Below are 21,296 nucleotides of genomic sequence, written 5' to 3' on the forward strand. Positions count from 1 at the left end.
TTTTCTAGAATACTTAAAAAAAATTTTATTTATAAATATTGAGTATGTAAGTATACAGGATAATTCACATTTATGAATGAAAAGAATTTAATTGTGTTGATTTTTCAGGCTTTTATTTCAGCAAATTCATTGATTATGATATTATAATTAATATCTTTAACAATATTATATTCAATTAAAATTTAAGGAAAAACTAGATTGTTCTTGTCTGATAGTCAATCTTTAATAATTCTTAATTAATTTTAATTTGCTAGAACTTCTCTCATATGAAACAGTAGAAATAGGAAGAGTAAGAAATATTTGAGAACAACATTGATGTTTAAATACATAAGCAATGTTTTTAAAAATGTTATTAGCAGACAATGTATTTTAAATGTTTATTATATATTTATTTTATTCATTTGAAATCTTTTAGAGAAAATATTTAAAGTTTATTTAGTATTTATATTATAGTAATAATTTACTTGTAATAATAAAAAAATATTTAACATTTACTTAAAAATAATTTAATATATATTTTGCAATATTAAACAAAATGCTGATATTTTAAAGAATTTGTTGCAAAAAATATCACCACATGCTTTAGTGGTTGAATTGACTATGACATAATATCCATCCTGGAAGTCGGAATGTTCCAGGTTCTAATCCTGGCTGTGTCACGTTTGACAATAAATTCTTTACAGTTTTTTAAGGGGCGAAAGGATTCTCGCATTTAGATGCTTAGTAGTATCAGTTATTATTAAATTGATTTTTGATTTAATATTGTGATATTACTAATTTTTAGAACAGTGTTTTAAGACTGAAAATTATTCGGCACCTAGTTTTGTGTACTTCAAATATATAAAATCACACAATAAATATCAGCATTAAGATCTAGCTATGATCTATAAGGCATTTTGTTTAATGTTGTATTTTCACATACGGGTCAATATCCTATATTTAATTTGATATATTTTATATTAATTATTGATTTAAAGTATTGATATAAATAAATATTTATTTTAACATTTATTTAATATTATTCCTCAACTACTAAATTTAGTCTGCAATTATACTTGCGAAGTAGTTTTGTATCTCAAATTGATAAGAGTTTTAACTGAAATGAAATTCAAGAAATTGGTATTTTTTATCTGGTGTAATTAAATATTCTGAAGCTGTAAGCACCGACGAAATACTATTAAAGATAGCCAGCCTTACGGGAGTTTGTGTAACTGTTAAATTTTAAATGATCAACTGATAATATAATAGTACTAATTTTATGATTGTTGTTATCCTGATGTTTCGTAGATATGTTTATGTATTTATATCCCAAAAATTCTCAATTTTTATTAAAAACTGTAGTTTTAATATTATTATCTAACAATAAATTTAATTAGCCACAGAGATAATAACTGATCAAAAAGAATTGAAATTTTGAAGCAATATACAGGGTGTACCAATAGAATCCGGACAAATTCATTGTGAGTTTTCAGAATCATTTACTTTAATAAAAAATAACAATTGTATGAAAAATATTTTTATATTTCGGTTAGGGCATTCCTAAAAAACAATTTTATTCTATATAGCCCCCCTCTACTTCGATGACCGCTTCAATTTTGAGCCGGAAGCGTGCGCATGCCTTTGTCAAAAATTCCACCATACTCGCGAACGATGCCTCAATAATGGTTTTCAGCGACAACGTTAGGACGTCGAGTCTTGTTGGAGTGTCGCTCAATCACGCACCACACGAAATAATCTAACGGATAAAGTCCGGGCTGTTAGCAGGCCAAAATTTCTTACTCTGACACATGTTCGTGTTTTTGAAGAGCTGATTCTGCACTAAGTGGCCGTATAAGAACCTTGTTTGGATTCTTCGAGCCGCATGGCGATAAGTAATTTCGTAAATCGTCGATTTCGGGTAATTGAAGAACTTTATTATTTTGGTTATGTTACGTCCCGCGCGAAGATTTTCAACAAGCATGGCTCTCCGGTTATATTCTGGACACTGCTTAACCAGCTCGGCCATGACAAAGTTATGTTTTTGTTCCTAATGAATGAGGCTTACTTGAATGCTATCTAGTTGCCGGCTCACAAGTTTTTATATGGTGAAAATTTTAATTTGAAAATTGTCCGGATTCTACTGGTACACCTTGTATATGTTACTGCATAAGTATGCATACTTGTTTATGAAGTATTTAGTATTTGTATAATAAAAAATCAAGATTTTAATAATATAATACTCAAATAGGTATTTGTATTAATAATTGCAAAGTTTTATCTATAGTCGATAATGTTATCGCTCTTTAATTACCTCCGAACCCACTAGGCCCACTTAGCGGTTACAAAAATTACCCATGGCCGGCCGTCTTTAATAATATTTTGTTGGTGCTATAAGATAATCATTTATTATAAATATAACAGAACATAAAATTTATAGGGTTTTTGATAACATTAATTTTAGAATAATTTTTAAAATAACTTTTTTTTTTAAATAAATAAATATTCTACGCGATAAATGCTTAAATTCATGATAGATCATTCCTCGAATATAAAAAAAGCAATGACCATGATTTTTATTTTTAAACGATTTTTGCGATCTTTTTTGCTACGAGAGTCACCAATCTGCTTCTATTTTTCACTCTGTTTTTTTGTTCAACAATTTCTGAGATTTTTTTATCGAGTTTTATGAGAAATTTGATGTTGATTCTTTGCTTGGTTAAAACATCTTGCTCCATCAATCGCTCAGAAAACATGTGTTTACTGGTAGAAAAATAAAAAAAAACTTGCACTTATGACTCATAAAGCTTCGCTTTAGACGTTAAACCAATAAATATATTCTATCACACTAGGCATTCTTACAGTGTTGCTTTATCGGTAAAAATATTCAGTGCACGAACTTTTTGTCCATATCTTGTATACTTTGTAATGCTAAGTCTATATCTTATACATATGTCTATAACTAATGGAGTGCTAAAAGAAACGTATAACGTGGAAATGTTCAATTTTAGCTTTTTAATTTTATTTTTTTGTTCACTACATAAAAATATTTTATTATTTTATTTATTAATTTATTTTATAATTAACTTTTCCCCATAGCTGTTTGAGTTTTGTTACTAGACTCAATTTCTTAGATTCTTTTTTGGGTTATGTTGCGAAAATATTAATTGGGATGCTCTGGTATATACGCTGCACCTAAGAAAAATTTCATTTATTAAATATTATTTATTATGTTTAAAAAAAAAATAAATTAAAGTTTATTAGGGAATATGAATGATAAATTATATACGAAGTAATAATAATGCAATAATGAACAAGTGTAGGTTTAATACAAATAGTAATAGAATGCAAATACATGTATTTTGTGTTCTCTGCACAAGCGTAAGTACTGTTTTCCAGTTACGAAACGTCTGTACTACGGTATAAATACCATGCGCTCAAAATATTATATATTTCAAATTGGTGGAATATACAAGACAAACAAAGCTAAACAAAGAGTACAAAAACTAAGAACTTATATTTTGCTATATTTTATTTTGTATTATTCTTTTATACTTATATGCATTTACGAAATAACTATTAAACAGGTCGTAATATATGATTATACTAACTTATTACATGAAAAAATCAATTCAACTGACAAAGGTTTTGTTAATATTAATAATAAAAAACTGAAATCGTAACTAATCATTACTAATAAATAAGATATTTATTACTTCAGCATTATACAAGAAGTGACTTGGTTTACATTTATCCTTAACTCACGTATCTATCTATACCTCGCACGATTACCTTTTTAAATCTACCCTTTTTCCTAACTTTACTTTGGTTTAACACATTACTAATATAATATAAAGGCTCATAACAGAATGCGAGATAATTACTTTTACTCTTTTTATTTTTTCTGACTCCTGCGGCGTAAATCCCTGCACGATGTAATCAGAGTTATCCTATTAAGGCCAGTATTCATAGTTGATTCTTATTTTAAGATCGTCTTAAGTAACGTCTTAAGATGCTAATACGGCTCTGATTGGTTGATGGCATCTTAAAGTGATACTTAAGATGATCTTAAATATAAGAATCGACTATGAATACCGACCTAAATATGAAACAGTAGATATTATAGAACTACTATACCATTTGATAGAATGCATTTTCTGGTTTATATTTATGTTTTTAAAGTTTTATTTTTAATCTTTATTTTAAAAATATTACCCGAAAGCAAAGTAGTATGTCAGTATTGCAGGTGACTTTACTATATCTGTATTATAATAATATATATGTTCGGATTAATTAAACGAGCATATATGAAAGAGGATATAAACTCTGTAGATGGAGGTTTCTTAAATAAAAATTTTCAAGATTAGGACTTTGCGTTATTATATCTTTGCTTATAAAACACAGACGAGAAAAAAGTACTTTTATTACATAAATAATGTAGTTTAATTATTAATAAATTGCTACGTGCACATAAACACTTCATGCTGACTCTTATTGGTCAAACTTTGCCTTGAATTTTTTACTAAGAATTTGTATATAAAGTCTTTAAATTCACCAATTGTATAATAAATAATATAATTATAAATATAAATAATAGTTGTTCATACCTAAACTATTGATTGAGTCTACTTAAAACTTGATCTGTTTAGCTATAATTGAGATCTGATAATCTTAAATACTTTAAGATCACCGGCTTAGATGATCTTGCGCGACGCGCCTTTTCCTTTTCTTTAATCTTAATGTTACTTATCCGTTCCCTAATGTATTAGGACGTCTCGTATGTAACAATATAGCTTTTTAATTTCACAAAAACATGAATTTTGGAATTTAAAGTCAATATTTGAAAGATAAATACTCTTGGACTACAGAAACTTTGCATTGGCCGTTGCGGAGAAGTTTTCCATTGCACTGCGCATTCATTTAGCATGAGACACTACTGTGTCTCTTGATAACTATGTGTTTGTTAGTTTTAAAAATTTGTCTTTGCTATGTATCATTAATATTTTTTATATTTTTCCAGATAACAGACATCAAGGTAAAAATGGCAGACGTCAGGCTGCTCATCCAAGAGGAGGGTCGCGCGGCCAGGAACTTAGTAGCCTTTAACGTGCCTGTCGGCACAAATAACATAGACAAAATTACGAAAAAACCGCCCAGTGTGCCAAGACAAACGCAATTGGGTTCGACAAAGCAATCTATGAAACCGACAACGAGAGTAAGGTCTGCTTCTACGGGTCGTGATAAAAAATCTGGTGAGATAGCGTTCTGTTATCTTTCTTTTTTTTTTAAATAAAAATTTTCTGCATAATACAAGCTTAGCTAAAAGTATTAGGTACCTAAAGTAAATGTAACCGTGGATATGTATATACGGTATAGTCCGGTACCTATATGTAAAAATCTAATTTACATTTTCATTTTCATTTAATTTTCTAGTTAAAAATATTCTAAAAAATATGAGATGCTTAATATTTTTGATCAAGGTTTATTATGTAGACAATTTATTAAGAGTGCACTTTTAAAACATTAATAATTATTAAATATATTTTTATATTATTTTACATATTATATTGTTTATTCAATTTTTAATCGAGCGTATAATCTATTTAGAATTACAGGCAAGATACTGGGCATTTTTGTTTGGAAATTTACAAAGAGCGGTCGACGGTATTTATCAAACGTGCGAGGAGGATGAAAATATCTCCGAGTGCAAAGAAGTCATTTTAGTGCTGGAGAACTACACACGAGACTTTCATAATTTAATAGAATGGTTTAAAGTTAAATGGGCCTACGAAAATTCATCTCCGCCGTTACGACGAACTCCGTTGGCTTGGGAAGTTAGGAAAACGTCTCCTTGTCGAATGTGGAATTCAACCGTAATTCCAAAATCCACTAGTCCCCTGCAGAGAGCGAGTCCGACAGAGTCAGTTTGCAAGAGTCCGGTCGACCAGATCATATGTGAAAGTAAACCAATTGTAGCGGACAATAAAGCTAATCATGTTAAAGATGAATTTGTCCACAAAGTGTTGAAAGATAACAAAAACAATGTTTGCAAGAATTGTTCTTCTGACATTAAAGAGAAACGTAAAAATGGAATAGATAAGACAGTAAATCAAACGACAAGTAAGGAAAAATCGATGAAGGTATCCAACAAGGTTCTCGTGAAACAAACAGTACAATCAAAAACGAACAGTTTTGTTGATCGCAGGACGTTAAACGACAATGTAACATGTGGTTCGAAAAATAAAATCGATGTTCGAAATATTTCTAAGCAAACAAAGGACTGTTTACATGGAAATATTGTAAAACTAGTTGATTCTAATTTATCTGCGGAGAAACGAGAACAAACATGTAGAGGTGATGAAAATGTTCAGCTGAGTTCATGTACTAACTGTGAACTTATGCAAAAGGAATTTAACGGCGTGAACATTGCAGATGGTAAGACAGACGGGAAAGGTATGGATAGCAAATTGTATAATAAAAATAATGGGCTGGGAAAGAATGAAATTAATACCAAAGTTAAGAAAGATAGTAATAGAAAATGTGAAAGCAATATCAGTACTGAAAAGTTAAGTACAAAGACAACCATTGTTCAGAGTACTTCAGAAAAGATAAATCAAGTTAATTGTCAAATAAATAAACATTCTCATGAAATTGGTGATAAATCAAATACTGAAGATATTTTGAACACATCATCTAATAATATAGATAAAAACTCCGTAGTACTTAACGCAAATAGACCCGCCTACTCAACTGTGTCGCAAACAAAAAGTTCTAAAGTACAGTCGTCAACTTCATCCGAAACTCCGAAGTTCACTAGAAGTAAAACTTGTTTAAGTGATAAAAATTTGCCTTCTTCAAATAAAAGAAAACCTGGAACGTCTGTTATTGTGAGAGGACGGTTTCAAACTTCTGAAAATAAGGTAATATGATGTAATATTTTATTATATAAGATTATGGGCATATATAACAAAATAGACTTTAATTTCGATGATTTATATGGAAAGCTTTTATACAGGGTATACTAAAAGTTCTGGACTTTTTAAATATCTTAAAAAATACGCATTTCTGAAAAAAATGTTTTATACAAGAATCATAAGGTTTTAAGTGGTGCATATACATAGTAATAATAGTGTGACTTTAGATATCATTGTAAAGATCACATAAATCATTTTGAAATTTTAAATGGAAACTACAATTTTTTATTGCATATTCTTATAGCTGGTCTCGAGAGTTTTTTAAAACATTCTAATAAAATTTTTTTCTCATTAGTAGTTTTTGAGTTATGAGGCTTGAAAGTTACAGTACGGCTGGCATTAGCATTATCTAAATATCCTAAGGTGGATGGAGGTTGAATCAATCTCTGCTCAAACTAAAAATTTTCTGTGTTTTTTCAAATGATGTATAATAAAGGGGTTAAATTATATATGTATATTAGGATGGTCCAAAAAAAATCGATTATTTTTTTTCTTTATGTGCTTCACCGAAAATCGAAAATATATGTTGCAAAAATAAATTTGCTTTTTTGTTTAGATTTTTTAAAAATGTTTTAGAGATCGCTGTAGTTGTTTAAACATGAAAATCGACGTAACATGTATTAATATTTTAAATCATATTGAGGCATATCCTGTTGAGTTGATTATTGAGATATTGTTGCCAGGCATCAAATATGTAAGTTTGAATTTTTGTAGCCAAAAGTTCTGATAGTAAGTCATTTATTTAATCCTTTAAAACTCAAATTTTACAAAAATGGACATTTAAAGGCTTAAAAAACCTATTTTGACCAGTCGCAGTCGAAAATCGTTTGTGGTATCGGTTTCCTTGTTCAATGGAGAATATATTATGATATACAGAAACTTTAATATTTATTGATAGATAGCGCTGCAGTCATAAAATGCTTAAAAAATGCGATTTTCCTTAAGCCTGGTCCTCATACCAGCTTTAATTTTTGTGACAATTTTTTGTTATATAAAAATATTTTTTATAAAAATATATTTTATATAAAAAAATTTTTTTTTAACAAAAAATTGTCACGAAAATTAAAGCTGGTATTGGTTTGAGAAGCAGACTTAAGAAAAATCGCATTTTTTAAGCATTTTATAACTGCAGCGCTATTTATCAATATTTGTGAAAATTCGAGTTTTGAAGAATTAAATAAATGACTTACTATCAGTATTTTTGGCTACATAAATTCAAGCTTATATATTTGATTTCTAGCAACAATATCTCAATGGTCTAGTTTCCACCAAGGCATTAATCTGCATCCAATCCGGTGTAAATTGAAGTCGATGGAAACATGTCGGATTGAGCTCAGTTCTCATTTCGATCCACAAGTTCTAGTGGAGTGGCAGCGAATTGAACTCGGTGGAAACGGTTGCAACTAGTTAAAACTGAGTAGTGCCAACCTGTATTTATCTCATTCCATGTTTGCGGGTGCTGAGTGCTGTAAAAAAGTCCAAAGAGGTTAGAAATTGCATATAATTCATCATAAAAATTTAATAAAAACCTATAGCTTCAGACAAAATTATATAAAATAATTCTATTCTATTTTAATATATATATACATTCTATAATGTTAAGTTGGCCCTATTGAAATATCAATTGTTTTTACTTCTACTCCACTTCCAGTGGAAACAGAACACTAAACTTGACCTACACCAAAGTGGAATCGAATTGAGCGTATCGGTGGGAACCAATGATCAACTCAACAGGCTATACTTCAATATAATTAAAACAATTAAAATAGCATGTTACGTCGATTTTTGTGTTTAAACTACAGCGACCTCTAAAACATTTAAAAAAAATCTAAACAAAAAAGCAAATTTAGTTTTGCAACATATTTTTGATTTCCGGTGAAGCGCATGAAGAAAAAACATAGTCGGTTTTTTGGACCACCCTAATGTATATACAGGGTGTTTATTAATGGTTGTATACACCTTTTACCATAAGAGCGCGTCTTAACTATGACTTACCGACTGCGCTCTATGTAATTTATATAGAATGAAGTTGCAAGTTACTTCTTATGCTGAAAGGTGTATACAACCATTAATGAATACTCTGTATGTGTAGAGGTTTTGATTTGAAATTTTGGGATCTTCTCAAGGCACTTCTTGGATGGGAGAAGCAACCTCCACAACCTTCTTAAAGAGTAGCCCCTTGGAACACATATTTCGTGGTTTTCATAATCTTGAATCATTTCCGAAATATAGGAGCTGGTAACAAATTTTTGAGACATTTTGTATATATGTATACAAGATAAAGTGTTATAAGCTGTTATTTTTGAAAGTACGCTTCATAACGAAAAATACCCCAGATAAAAGTTTTATAGCTCGAAGAGAATCAAATAATGATAAAGTTAATTAAAAAAAAAAATCAATTTTTCAAAGTTATATGAAGATCAACATTAATTTATTGAATGAGATGCTCTACATTTGATATTAGACTCTTGTAGCTAACATCAAGTCATTTTTAAAATAATATAATTAAATTCTATTTAAGAATTTTTTATTATTCTTGTAGAGTGAAATCAGTAGAAAAATTGCACAAGCTCAATTTTCACTCATTTATTGAATGAGATGCTCTACATTTGATATTAGACTCTTGTAGCTGACATCGAGTTATTTTCAAAATAATATAATTAAATTCTATTTAAGAATTTCTTATCATTCTTGTAGAGTGAAATTATTAGAAAAATTGCACAAGCTCAATTTTCACTCTTTTTAAAAGTGATGCTTTACTTTACGAAATTTAGCATCGACATTATAGAGTCACGATAATCAAACACATGCTCTTGTACATATATTGTCATAGTTATAAGTATATTGTTTATTATTTAACGTTTTAACTAGTTAATACTTACCCACATTTATATATAGTAGGTATTATCAATATTGTATCAGTTTTTATGTGTAAATTTTTAATTTAAATTTATTAACAGTTTAATTCGAATATATGTACAATTATTTTGTGTATAATTATATTATGTACAAATAATGCATTTTTTTCAGTTATCAGAACAAAATACCTTAAAAAAAGATCAAAATAGAGACATAAATGGATCAGTAGAAGTTTTAATCAAACAAACAGCATCTCCAAAGTTAAAAGACGAAAATGATGGTTGGCAAACAGTAAGGAACCGCTGTAGAAGAGGGAGCACTCATAATTTGAACATGTCTACACGATTTCATAAACCAAGTACTGCTCTATCTTTGCCAGTTTTATCAATAGAAAGTCCATCAGAAAAGCTAAAGAAGACTAGTTACACTCCTGATGGAAACAAGCAAAAGAAAAAATGTATTGTAGGAAAAACTGGCAAAAATATGAATAATGAAGTAGAGAAAGTTAAAGGAGAATTCATAACTTCTACGATTAAAAATAATCTCGAAGACACATTTAAAAAGAATACGTTAAATTTGTGTGATACTAATTCGACATCAGTGATTGCAGCTATTTTTAAGAATGACGCAGAATTACTTGAGAAACGTATACAACAATTTATGACCGCTCAGGCGGAAAGAGAAAGAATTATCTTAGAGGAAGAAAGGAAGACGGAAGAAGCAGATTCTCAAAGATCTCAGCAGCTATCGGATGAAGAGGCATCTTTAAAACGGCAGATTTTGGAATTGGAATCCACCGAAATTGACGTTGACACTGAAACAGATGAAACAGATGGTGAAATGGTACTTGAAATGGAAGATGAGTCTGCAGTACCGCTCAGTGTTGTCACTGATGATATTAGTTTAGAAGATAGGTATGTAAATGCTTAAAAAATAACGTTCTTACATTTAATAATATTTAGCGTTTTGAAAATGTCTTTAATTTCAAAATATTAAGTATTGAAATAAGAAAAATTAATATAGCATTAAACATACATATTTTTCTTATAAGAAATATATAATTTTATTTAAAAAAATATACATTCTCATTATTCAATAATAACACAGGCACATAAAAAAAAGTGTCATGTCCGAGAGACTACATCTATGTATCTCTATGTATTTTGAGGCCCTGAACACCGAATATGACTTTAGAATTGCTCCATCAGGTCGAGATTTTTTTTTACCGGGTTGAATAGTATGTAATTTTAAGAAATATTTGGCAATTTTTTGAGTGTAAAAAAAATCCTGACTTGATGGAGCTATTCTGAGGTTATATTCGGTTTCAAGGCGTTAAAATACATAGGAATATATAGGTGTAGTCTCTCAAAAGCTAAAAATAAGACTTTAGAAACAGTAAGCATAAATTAAAATGTGTCTTTTATCAAATGGTATAGCCGTTTTTATAATACTATTTCGTATTTTGTGATAATTAATGTTTTTGCACTATAATTTAATAAAAGTGGCTGAGCAATTAGACTCCTTAAACTGGCACCCTAGATAGTAATAGCAGAATTAAAATAAAATCTTATAAGGAAGGAGTTAACTGTAAAATAAATTGATGAATTAAGTAATAAGATATATTTTTATTAAACAAAAATTTTTATAAAATTAAAAGGAATTGAACTTTTCTATTTTATACTTGTCTTTGCACTTTATTATTAGTAGATCTTTTGCGTCCGTTGATATTTTTCCTACTTTGAGATATTAAAAAAAAATGTTAAATTCATGAAATATCTATCAATATTGTAATTGAAGATTTTGCAGTTATAATCTATTTTCACAAAGAGGTGGTCCGCTTTACATTGCACAGGAATTTTAAGTTTCAACGTATTACGAGAAAAATATGAAAGCGAGAAATATAAATGAAGCAGTTTTAGGAATCTTACAAACATATACAGGTCCCAGTATAAGTGGCCACCCCCCTTTATCTTGTAAACTAATAGAGATAGACCCAATAAATATAATATCAAATTAAATAGTTTGAACTAAACTTTATTGTGAGCACAGTGGTTACTTAAAGAAATTATCTATGTTAAAGAACGAAGAGACATGCACAACTTTTGCATGGTAAAGTGAATATTTTTATATGATAAAAGTTGTAGCGTTCTTTCTAATGAATACAATGATGTATGATTTATTAAAATTATTTTACAAGTTATAGAAGTTATGTTGGTTTAAAGTTTCACGGGCGACTAATACCATTTCAAATTCGATGTACGTAAAATGTAAGTAATAAGAATACGAAAATCTACAGGTTGATAAAATTATTACACCAAATATTATAATCAGATATCAACATGTTACACGTCAATCGCCAAAGCAGTAGTCGGAAGTTAGCCACACCGCAGGGGCGAAATTGAAATGGTATTAGTCGCCCGCGAAACTTTAAAACGACATAACTTTTATAATTTGTAAAATTTTTAATAAATCATACATCATTGTATTCATTAGAAAAAACGCTATAACTTTTAAAATATTCACTTTACTATGCAAAAGTTGTGCATGTCTTTTCGTTAACATAGATAATTTCTTTAAGTAACTACTGTGCTCACAATAAAGTTTAGTTCAAACCATTTAATTTGATATTATATGTATTGGCCATCTCGGCTAGTTTACGAAATAAAGGAGAGTGGCCACTTATATTGGGACACCCGGTATATACAGGGTGATTCAGAACGACCCATGTGTCTCTGTAAAGACGTGTTCTTGGATAAATTCTGAGACAATTTTTCCTGTACGAAAATTTTGTCCGACGCTTACTTTTTGAATAATAAGAGGATAAAGTTAGCGAATCACGGGCCGTATACACATGGTAGACAAAAGTGGCGCAACTCACCGTTCGACACGTAAAGTCACTAGATTAATAAAGTACCGCAATTCATAAGACTTAATGTATAAGGATTTGGAGCCAAAATGGCGTCGGAAAGTGTAAAGAGTGCACACTTTCATAATGTACGTATCTACACATTAAGTGCAATTATTCACCGTGAGATGCGTTAGATCTGTTGTGTTATTGTTGTACTCTGAGAAATTAAACGTTTAAAAACATGCCTAATTTTAAATAAATTAAAACCTTTAGACTTTATTGAAGTGTTTTTAAATAATTGTTGTACAGACTTTGTGCCATCATGCCACAATATTGTTGTTAAACTTATCAAAACATTTATTATAGGACGCATCCATTTTACCTTAAAAAAGATACCTTAATATTAACACATATAGAATACGCATATATAATATTAACGCATATTGAACACATATAGTAGTAAAAGCGTTGCATTAAAGTCATATGTGAATAAGAACCATTGTAAATAAAATTAATTTATATAGTTTATGATTTTCTTTCTTATTTAAATACATTTATACTCATATGCACGTTTTAAATGTGCCGCATGTTGGAGCCAAAATGGCGGAAAGATTGCGGTACTTTATAAATCTAGTGACTTTATTCGACACGGGTAAGCGCCCGCGTCGGACGGTGAGTTGCGCCGCTTTTGTCTACCATGTGTATACGGCCCGTGATTCGCTAACTTTATCCTCTTATTATTCAAAAAGTAAGCGTCGGACAAAATTTTCGTACAGGAAAAATTGTCTCAGAATTTATCCAAGAACACGTCTTTACAGGGACACATCGGTCGTTCTGAATCACCATGTATACAGAGTGTCCAGGAATTGAGGAACCTACCGCTTTGAGAACATAGAGAAGCTGAAAAAGGACAAAAAAGTTTTATACTATTTTGCGATATTCGTTATAATTATCGAATTATAAAATAAAACGTCTGAACCAGTATGCGATGACGCCGCGCCATCGCACCTAGCTCGTAAGCAACGGTGCGCAGCGGGAAATGTGACGCGCCGTTGTTTGGGACGGTTCGATAGCGCACAGTGCAATAGCCCACCAACCAATTATCTTGACTTATCTAATCCAACCACCGGAAAAACTCTAGGCATCAGCCGCTGTGAGTGGTGGTGAGCTATCGGGATCCGCCCGTTGTTTGAATTTGCACGGCGCACCGCGACGGTCTGAATTCGCCGCACCGCCACACACACTGCAAAAACCAAATGTGTTATTTATCAAATTTGTAAGAAGAAACTTTAGCTAAAATAACCCATTTGATTCGCGGTGCGGCGAATTCTGATCGTCGCGCTATGCCATTTCAGACAACGACACGTTACTTTTCCCGCAGCGCGCCGTTGCTTACGAGCTAAGTGCGATGGCGCGGCGTCACCGCACACTGGTTCAGACGTTTTATTTTATAACTCGATAATTATAGCGAATATCGCAAAATAATATGACTTTTTTGTCCCTTTTCTCTATGTTCTCCAAGCGGTAGGTTCCCCATTTCTCGGACACCTGTACAGAATGTTGCAGATACATTTAGGACGCACAACTGATTAGGTGTAATGAAATTTGTCACGTAAAATAGTCATTAAAATTATTAACTGTCTAAAAAGATTTAATGAAAAAGGAAAAGAAAAATTAGCCACACACAATAAAAATCATCAAATTATTACAAAAGGTATTTTTCTTATTATTCCCTTATTAAAAATTAACAAACGTCTCCCACTCCGTCTATAAAATAAATTTACTATATAAAATGATCCCGAAGAACATAATCCATGAGAAATCATCATAATATATCTACTAAAATACTTAATTTATACATAGTTATTAAAGCACATAATATTATATTCATATGAATTACAGACGAATAAGTTACTAATCTTTTTATATCTACTTGAATTAAACATAAAATTCCTACAATTATTCCTCCAACAATTCTCAAACGAAAAATTAAATTAAATTTCATTAATGACAACTGCCCCTGGAAGTCTGCCGTATGCAACCAGTTCTAAATGTATCTGCAACACCCTGTACACACATACGCACGCACGCACGCACGCACACACATATGTAATCTAATATCAATAATATACTCACTATTGTTTCAATTATGCAATTTGCAAGAAAAAATTATGTAAATAATTTTCTTTTTCAAAAATTTGTTTTTAGTAAATTTTATATAAAAAAAAGCTACGAATGTATGAACTATGGTTTTTGTTTTTTTAATTACCTAAGCAGATCATGGTTTCAATATTAATACAATGCAATGTTTGTACTAATTATAATTTAATAACATTTGATACTATTTTTTATATATATTTATACATATTGTTCGGTGTTTTGATAGAATTGCCAAAGTTTGTTAACAAAACGAATGTTATAGGTATGAAAATATGTTGGAAGGCATGTCTTGGGCGGAAAGAGTCGATACTCTTGCACAATTACGTGCATTAGTGGCTCGCCATCCAGGGCGTGCTTTAGAACTGCATCAGAAACTGTCATCTCCATCGCGAAAAAGATCACTTCCTGAAACATTAAGAAGATATCAAGCAAAACAGGCTTGTGCTCAACACAAACGTCAAAAGCTACTTAAGGAGAAATCGCAACGATTGCGAGAATTATTGAACAAAGTGGAAGACGTCAAAAGTGCAAAGAGTCAATTAATAGAGGACAAAAGGATCAGAATGGAAATGAAACTTAAAAGGGCGGAAGAAAATAGGACACAACATTTATTAGAAATAGTGAGAAAAGCACATGACGAAGATTCGAAGTTGAAGGAAATTGCTTTTATCAATGAACTGGAGGCGCAAAATAAGAGGCACGATTTCATGGCGTTATGTCAAGAACAAGAAGAAAGATTACAAGTATGTATATTCCAAAAACATTTTTAATAACATACTTTTAATTAAAAAAATTCAAGATTTGTTTTAAACTCGTTTAAAACATATGATGATAATATATATAAAATATATTATTATCATATAACGTAGAATGACTTATTATATAGGGTATTCAAGAAGAACGTCAACGCCGACAAGAGGAAAAAGCTGCCAAAGAAGCTGCAGCTGAAGAACGTCGAAGGGCTTTAGAAGCAGAGCGGCAGTTACGAATACAAAAAATGAAACAGGCACGACGAGAACGAGAGGAAAGAGTTGGCAAAATGCAGCTCGAGAGAGAAAAAGAACGACAAGTACATAAATTATTATTGTTTATATATTGAGATGTCTTTATTTTATAGATGGAAGTTCTAAGTCATCGATTTGTAACTTTATAGGAACTAGCAAGAGAAAAAGCACGAGATCGTGAAGAACGTTTGTCAGCACTTCACGCAGCTCAATTAGCTAATCAGGAAGAGCTGCAGAAAAAAATAGCGCAAAAGCAACAAGAATCCGCTAGGCGGCATGTAGAGAACATTGAGCACATTCGGCAACGTGCGGTTGAGTCTTCAATTTTAAGATCAGAAGAAGTGCCACCCATTCTCAAATCGTATCCCGCTCAAAAACAATGTTCTCTGTGCGGCACAATTGTAAGCTTCTCACACAATTATGTAGTGTTATCTTGTTTTTTTCTTAATTGAACTTATATATTTAAATCAAAATGATATTTTGTGAATTTTTTTGTGACAAAAACGGTAAGTAATGGAGAAATAATGTTTATTTCATTTTAAAGATCGTACATTCTTTATTTGACATGTGCTTGTGCTATTTTATTTTTTGACTTCTAGAAACAGTAGTAATTACCGTAAATGCTGTTTAAAAATATATTTAGAAGTTTGAATAATGACATCGTTTTATATATACAGGATGTCTCAGAGCAATGTATACAGATTATCACGATGAGGTAGAAGAGATTGAGATAAATCTAATACCATTTTGCGATATTTGCAATAATTTTCAAGTAATAAAATATTAAAGTCAGCCGAATAAGAGTGCGCGGAGAGACAAGCGGTCGTTCGCCTGAGCCATTGGACCACCGCGGCCCGACTGTAGGCGACGCGGCAAAGGGAGGGACAGCTTGGCACCGTGCCGAGGCTCGCGGTCTTACGGATCAGGCGAGCAACCGCTTGTCTCTCCGCGAGCTCTTATTCGTCTGACTTTAATATTTTGTTACTCGAAAATTATTGCAAATATTGCAAAGTGGTATTAGATTTTTTTATTTATCTCGATTCCTTCTATCTCATCGTGATAATCTGTATACATTGGTCTGGGACATCCTGCGTGCGTGCGTGCGTGCGTGCGTGCGTGTGTATACATACATACACAGGGTGACCCAGAAAATCTGCCTATACTCTTATGGGTTGATAGAGCAAGTGAAACTGAGAAGAAAAGTCCTTTACCATTTTTCAAAATTTGCAATAATTTTTGAGTAATAAAATATTTGAACGAATAAGAGCACGGGGAGAGACAAGCGGTCGCCTGTCTGAACCGTAGGACCGCTTACGATAGTAAGACGAACGCGGTCCGATAGTAGGACGAACTTCTTAGTAATCGTGATCGCGAGTGTATAGCCTTGACGCGTACCTCGGCGCGGTGCGGGAACATGAGGAAGCGGCGCCGTGGCGGTGCGAAGATATCTTTCCTCTAGCCGCGCGCTACTCATCGTCTCGCCTACTGTCGGACCGCGGTAGGCGATCCTACGGTTCAAGCAGGTAACCGCTTGTCTCTTCGCGTGCTCTTATTTGTTTGACTTTAATATTTTATTAATCAAAAATTATTGCAAATTTTAAAAAATGGTAAAGGACTTTTCTTCTCAGTTTCACTTGCTCTATCAACCCATAAGGGTATAGGCAGATTTTGTTGGTCACCCTTTATACAGGATGATTATTAATAAATGTCCCCACTATTTACCATAGGAGTATGATTTACCGACGGATACATATTTCTAACATATTATTATATTAGAAATTACAAATGCGTGCTCCTATGGTAAAATGTGGGGACAACCATTATCGAACGTCCTGTGTGTGTGTGTGTGTGTGTGTGTGTGCGCGTGTGTGTGCGTGTGTGTGTGTGTGTGTGTGTGTGTGTGTGTGTGTGTGTGTGAGATAAAATGTAAATAAAGAAAAGTATGATTTTTACAATGGAATAAACAGGGATTTTCTAGTTCCTTTTTCTAAAAAAAATTTGCAATTAGATTTAAATGTATGTGTCTTTTTAATGAGACTTATCGCTTTTGTATTTTACAGATCTCTAACGAGGTGCATCTTTTAAGCCATTTAAAAGGGAAAACACATCTTGAGGCAGTGCGAAACGCGCATGATAATCGTGAGCCATCGCGAGATGAACTTCAACGTTTTAATATTGCACAAATACGGGATGTCCCTGTCACCGTAGCCAATAATAATAACGCGAACAAAGTTGCAAAAGAGAAGCAAAAGGCACTGAAACGTCGATGCAGGAAAATAAAGCAGCGCATGAGCTCGCGCGGGCAGGAATGGGAAGACAAACACAAAAGTGAGACAAATCAAAATTTGTGTATCGAATCGGCCAATAAAGCTAAATTTCGACGCAATTTGAAAGAGCTAGACAGATTATATAATAATCATTCCAAATCGGCATGGTCAAACATAGCACTTGCTACCTTAGAACGCTGTTTGGGAGAAATTGTTCGAGCTTTCTCTAAATCGGTGAGTTTTGTAGAAAAACATCTCTCATATGCATTACTTAACATAATTGAATAATTTCTTACAAAAATCAAAATCCAGAAAGTAAAACATTTTCAGGAAAAAAGCTTCTTTAAACCGTTCGTTGTATAAATGTCATAATTTTTCTTCGAACATATAATAGAAATTAGAATCAAATTATAGACTTTGAAGATCCATTTTGAGGATACATTTAAAAGTAAAATAAATAAATAACCTCTAGACTTTTGTTTAGTTTATGCAGAAATTTTATATTTATTATTTATTTATTCTATATGTTATATTTATCAGTTTTTGTAATATTAATAATAATAGATGAAAAAATAAATATTTAAAGTGTAAAGTAATAGTTTGTTTATTTTTTATTTATAGTGTCTTCGATTTTTGCCTAATTTTTTATCCTCAAAATTGAAATCGAATTTTATGCCAAATATTATATAATGGGATATTAATCTCAGTAAAATTTTAAGTTGAGCATAATTTTGGAGATATGGAGAGTTATAATAGCCGAATTTTCAATATTGTTCAAGCATAATAGATAGAAAAAAGATTTACAACGTTAATAATAGTGGAATTTTAACTAAAATTAGGCAGAATAGTTTTCTGAATAGTTTACTCTTATCAAAAAATTTATATAACTTTTTTTTAGTATGTTATGCTTGGACAATATTGAAAATTCAGTTATCTTGACTCTCCGTATCTCGAAAACTAACTCTCTAACTAACGAAAACTAACTGCTCAACTTAAAATTTTTCTGAAATTAATATGTCTCATATAGCATCGTTTGGCATATAATTTGATTTCAATTTCAAGGCTAAAAAATGGGCAAAAAACTAATTTTAGGGTTTTCTATTACAAATTGTTTTTAAGAAAAATATTTTTTTATATTTCTTTTGTATAAATATGTTAAATATTCTTTAGACATATAATAGGTATAAGAACAAAGTTTTAAGTTTTGATTTAAGCTTTAATGAAGCGTTGAATATTTTGAGGACCCCTTAAAAAAATAGAAAAACTTGTCTTGTTTGATTTTCATGGAAATTTTATATTTACTGTCTATATTATTTATATTTTCAGTTTTCCATTTGATTGCCAGAATAAAATTTTTTATGTAATGTTATTAATAAACAATGATTTGGTACCATAATAAAAAAATGAACTTGTTTGGTTTTTATAGAAAATCTTTCAGTTATATCTATAATGTAAATTTTTATTCTGTTTCAGTGTCCACTTGATCAAGATGCTTTTAGATGCTTGAATGGATTTGATACTTTAACAAACTTATTGAATTTAGGTTTAAATACGCAAAATGTATCTCATATTTTACCAAATAAGTAAGTATGATAAACTTTTTAATTGGTAAAATAAAATTTTTTAAATTATATTTGAAATTTTAGAGCAATCACATCGCTGTGCCGAGTTTACAAGGCAGGGATTAGTGGAAACATTGAGAGCATAGAAGCTATCTTATTGAGCAACAAAATTCTCGTTATTTTGGATCTACTTCTACAACGTTTAGAGGTAAGGTTACATTTATCTTCAATAGTGATTAATAGAATATTAACTATACGCACATCATCGCTCTTACAGTCTGTTAAATAAGAGCGTGGTCAGCCTTATCCACAACTGGTAAAAGTATTGTTCTTAATTTTTTATGAGCCGATAGAGGAAACCTATGTTTTTGATGCACTTTGAAAAAGATTCAGTTGCTGTTGGTCTTTTGTAAGAAAAACACATTAAACGCCCTGAATGCCAAATACACGACGTGCTACGAGGCTGTGTTTCTGTGCAGCCATCCGAATATGTTGCAATCAGCGATTGCTAAATATATGGGGAAGTCGAAATAATTTGTGCAGAGGTGGGTTCGGCGATATAAAGTCACAAAAATTGTCAATGATTTACCGGAACGTGGATCGATAAGAAAATTGAAGCAAACGATAAAATGATCGCAAATTTGTTTTCGCAGAATCCTCGCCTAATACTGCGTCAAGGATAAGCGAAATTAAAGTAAAAAGGTTTATATATATCGTATGTAACTATTCAAACTCATATCTGTGCTCATGGCATGAAATGCCGCAGTACAATAAAAAAATTTTTGTTGAGTGAAAAAATGACTCGCTTGGGCGCACGAGCTAGAATATCAATCGAGATTTTAGTGACGTAATTTTTATTGACGAATGTTCTATACAAGCATATAGTAGCTTCAAACAAATTTGGTCAATCTCAACAAGCATATAATATCTCGAGATATTTTCAGACTTTTCGGATGGCTGCACAGAAACACAGTCTCGTAGCGCGTCGCGTATTTGGTACTCATGGCGTTTGTGTTTTTCTTACAAAAGATCAACAACAACGAATCTTTTTTCAAAATGCATTGAAGACAAAGGTTTTCTCTATCGGCTCACAAAAAATTGAGAGCGATACTTTTACCAGTTGTAAATAAGGCTGACCATGCTTTTATTTAACAGACTGTATATGAAGATCATTTGATATTTGAGATAAACGGACAAGAAAAAACAATTATTCTCCAGATAGTACCAATATATCTGGATTGTTGCTGGCATATTGCTTGTATTATAATAAGTATTGCTATCAAAATTGCTGCAAATGAGTTTATATTTAATGACATTTATATTTTATATATAAAAAATTAATGCTTTCATGATACGACATCTTTGAGTACAAATTTGTTAACAATTTTTAAATTGTCATCATTAAAATTCATTCTGTTATCGTTATGTTGCCATAATAATTATAAGATTATACAATGCTGTCATTTTGACGTGACATAACTTCGATATTGCTATCTTGTCGTTAAACTGCTGGCAATATATTGTTGTCTGAATGTTTTTATTTGAAATCGCTGAAAACAAATATGCGGCAAGTTGCTAGCATCTTAAGTAATTATAGATTTGTTCGATTTTACTGAGACACGTTTTTTTATCTCAGTCAGGCTGAA

General features: G+C 31.2%; 1 protein-coding gene and 1 long non-coding RNA gene across 4 annotated transcripts in view; both read left to right on the forward strand.

Annotated features, from left to right (window-relative positions):
* The window catches only part of LOC105199686 (S phase cyclin A-associated protein in the endoplasmic reticulum), a 95,634-nt gene that overhangs the window by 859 nt on the left and 73,479 nt on the right, over positions 1-21,296 (forward strand). The window contains exons 1-10 of one of the 3 annotated variants that reach the window (XM_039451691.1): positions 992-1,897; positions 4,997-5,228; positions 5,584-6,896; positions 9,981-10,723; positions 15,080-15,560; positions 15,704-15,886; positions 15,971-16,222; positions 17,882-18,322; positions 19,562-19,671; positions 19,735-19,858. In XM_039451691.1, the coding sequence (XP_039307625.1) occupies positions 1,862-1,897; positions 4,997-5,228; positions 5,584-6,896; positions 9,981-10,723; positions 15,080-15,560; positions 15,704-15,886; positions 15,971-16,222; positions 17,882-18,322; positions 19,562-19,671; positions 19,735-19,858 (3,915 nt within the window). In that variant the 5' untranslated portion in view covers positions 992-1,861. Of the gene's footprint in view, positions 1-991; positions 1,898-4,996; positions 5,229-5,583; positions 6,897-9,980; positions 10,724-15,079; positions 15,561-15,703; positions 15,887-15,970; positions 16,223-17,881; positions 18,323-19,561; positions 19,672-19,734; positions 19,859-21,296 lie in introns of those variants that run through there. The other 2 variants (XM_039451692.1, XM_026138389.2) reach the window with 2 other exon arrangements.
* Positions 6,903-9,332, forward strand: LOC120358224. The gene is made up of 2 exons (XR_005575191.1): positions 6,903-7,644; positions 8,191-9,332. It is a non-coding gene; the product is annotated as an uncharacterized LOC120358224 (long non-coding RNA).

Source organism: Solenopsis invicta, chromosome 7 (assembly GCF_016802725.1).
Source record: "Solenopsis invicta isolate M01_SB chromosome 7, UNIL_Sinv_3.0, whole genome shotgun sequence".
In the NCBI taxonomy this organism is placed as follows: Eukaryota; Metazoa; Arthropoda; class Insecta; order Hymenoptera; family Formicidae; genus Solenopsis; species Solenopsis invicta.